This window comes from Scardinius erythrophthalmus, assembly GCF_964197995.2.
Source record: "Scardinius erythrophthalmus genome assembly, chromosome: 23".
Classification (NCBI taxonomy): domain Eukaryota; kingdom Metazoa; phylum Chordata; class Actinopteri; order Cypriniformes; family Leuciscidae; genus Scardinius; species Scardinius erythrophthalmus.
This window is the reverse complement of record NC_138243.1, coordinates 32,175,951-32,178,450: the sequence shown is the minus strand read 5'-3', so window position 1 is coordinate 32,178,450 and position 2,500 is coordinate 32,175,951. Positions and strand designations below refer to the sequence as shown.

General features: G+C 39.3%; 1 protein-coding gene across 6 annotated transcripts in view; it reads right to left on the bottom strand.

The window, feature by feature from the left end:
* Positions 1-113: 113 nt before the first annotated feature.
* The window catches only part of erg (ETS transcription factor ERG), a 72,218-nt gene continuing 69,831 nt past the window's right edge, over positions 114-2,500 (bottom strand). For all 6 annotated transcript variants that reach the window (XM_081353696.1, XM_081353693.1, XM_081353694.1 and 3 more), the window contains one exon: positions 114-1,784. In XM_081353696.1, the coding sequence (XP_081209822.1) occupies positions 1,276-1,784 (509 nt within the window). In that variant the 3' untranslated portion in view covers positions 114-1,275. The remainder of the gene's footprint in view (positions 1,785-2,500) is intronic.

The window sequence follows — 2,500 nt, the reverse complement described above, 5'->3', positions numbered from 1 at the left end:
GAGAAAATCAAAATTGCAAATATAAACTCGGAATTGCGAGAAAAAGTCAGAATTACGAGATATAAACTCGGAATTATGAGAAAAAGTCAGAATTACGAGATATAAACTTGGAATTGTGAGGAAAAAGTCAGAATTATGAGATAGAAACTCGCAATTGTGAGAAAAAGTCAGTATTGCGAGAAAATCTAAATTGCAAATATAAACTCGGAATTGCGAGAAAAAGTCAGAATTACGAGATATAAACTCGGAATTATGAGAAAAAGTCAGAATTACGAGATATAAACTTGGAATTGTGAGGAAAAAGTCAGAATTATGAGATAGAAACTCGCAATTGTGAGAAAATTCAGTATTGCGAGAAAATCTAAATTGCAAATATAAACTCGGAATTGCGAGAAAAAGTCAGAATTACGAGATATAAACTCGGAATTATGAGAAAAAGTCAGAATTACGAGATATAAACTTGGAATTGTGAGGAAAAAGTCAGAATTATGAGATAGAAACTCGCAACTGTGAGATAAAGTCAGTATTGCGAGAAAATCTAAATTGCAAATATAAACTCGGAATTGCGAGAAAAGTCAGAATTGCAAGATATAAACTAGGTGTTTTGCGAGAAATATTTCAAAATTGTGAGATATAAACTAGGAATTGCGAGAAAAAGTCAGAATTACGAGATATAAACTCTTAATTGCGAGAAAAAGTCAGAATTACGAGATATAAACTCTTAATTGCGAGATAAAAAGTCGCAGTCACCTGGCGTGAACAAGCTCCCATAGTAAGGCACGGGTTCATATAAATGCACCTGGGTCTTTACAGGTTGGATGTCATTAAAAACATCTGAAAGCTTTAAATTCCAGTTTTCGCCATTTTCTTTCCTCAAGGCAAGTATCGATCTCTGATGCCATATGGGCGACATAATACTGATAAAATATGGCAAGAGATTAATCTTCATCTTCTCACATACCTCAGCGTCCTCTCTCACCTCACACGCCTGTCTCTCTTCCTCCGACCTGTCTCACGTTCTCTCTCTCTCTCTGAACTCCCTCTGATATGTGTGTTTGTACAATAAGGTACACATGAACATATAGCTGAATAAGTACTTGATCATGCAGCGTAAAAGCCCCTTCTACATGTTATATTGCCACTTTCACATTCCCGTCGCTGAATCCACGCGGCTCCCGGATTCCTGACGCTTTCTCCTGCTTTATATCCGGCGAGTGCCGGCGGATGGTTGGGATTCTCCAGTTTGGTGTCTTGAGATGTTTGTGATGTAGATGTCTAGTAGTAGGAGGGCATGTGTGTGGGGGGGTGTCGTGGTCCGGGGTAGATTCCCGATCCCGGAGCATTCCAGTACGGACTCGGGCCGCTGAAGAACCCGGACGATGTGACGTTCATGGCCTGAGGATGCGGAGACATGAAGTTCATCTTCTGCGGGTGTGTGTGGTACGAGCTCATGTAGGGCAGGTCCGCCGGGTACTTGTACATGGACGAGTCGGGGGGGTGCGGCTGAAGGGCCTGCGCGATGCCGTGGAAGTCGAACTTGTACGCGTAGCGTTTGCCGTGCACTTTGGTCATGATGTTCTTGTCGTAGTAGTAGCGCAGGGCTCGACTCAGCTTGTCGTAGTTCATGTTGGGTTTGCTCTTCCTCTCACCCCAGCGCCGCGCCACCTCGTCAGGGTCGGTCATCTTGAACTCGCCGTTGGTTCCTTCCCACGTGATGCAGGACGAGTTGGCGCTGTCGGACAGAAGCTCCAGGAGGAACTGCCACAGCTGGATCTGACCTGAGCCTGATGACACATTAGGGTCACTACTTAAACTAATTAACAAATTAGACAATTACTAGAAGTTTATACAACTCTATCTACCTACATACTGTACACTAATCTCAACTGTTTTTTTTTTTTAAATCGTTCAGCTCTATACAACATCGCAAAATATAACTATACATATCGTAAGTATATATTGTACAGCACTTTTTGTTTTAGCAAAATGTAACTATATATATCGTACAGCTCTCTATATATCACAAAACATAACTATATATCGTACAACTCTATATATCGTACAGCTCTCTATATATCACAAAACATAACTATATATCGTACAACTCTATATATCGTACAGCTCAATGTATCGTTGCAAAACATAACTATATATCGTACAACTTTATATATCGTACAGCTCTATATATCGTTGCAAAACTAATCTATATGTCGTAAAGCACTATATGTTTTAGCAAAACATAACTATATATCGTACAACTCTATATTTTGTCCAAAACATATATCATACAGCTCTATATATCGTCCCAAACATAAATATATATTGTACAGCTCTATATACCGTTGCAAAATGTAACTATACATTGTTCAGCACTCTATATTGTCGCAAAATGTAACTATATATTGTACAGCTCTATATATTGTTGCAAAACGTAACTATATATCATACAGCTCTATATGTTTAAGCAAAACGTAACTCTATATATCGTACAGCTCTCTAT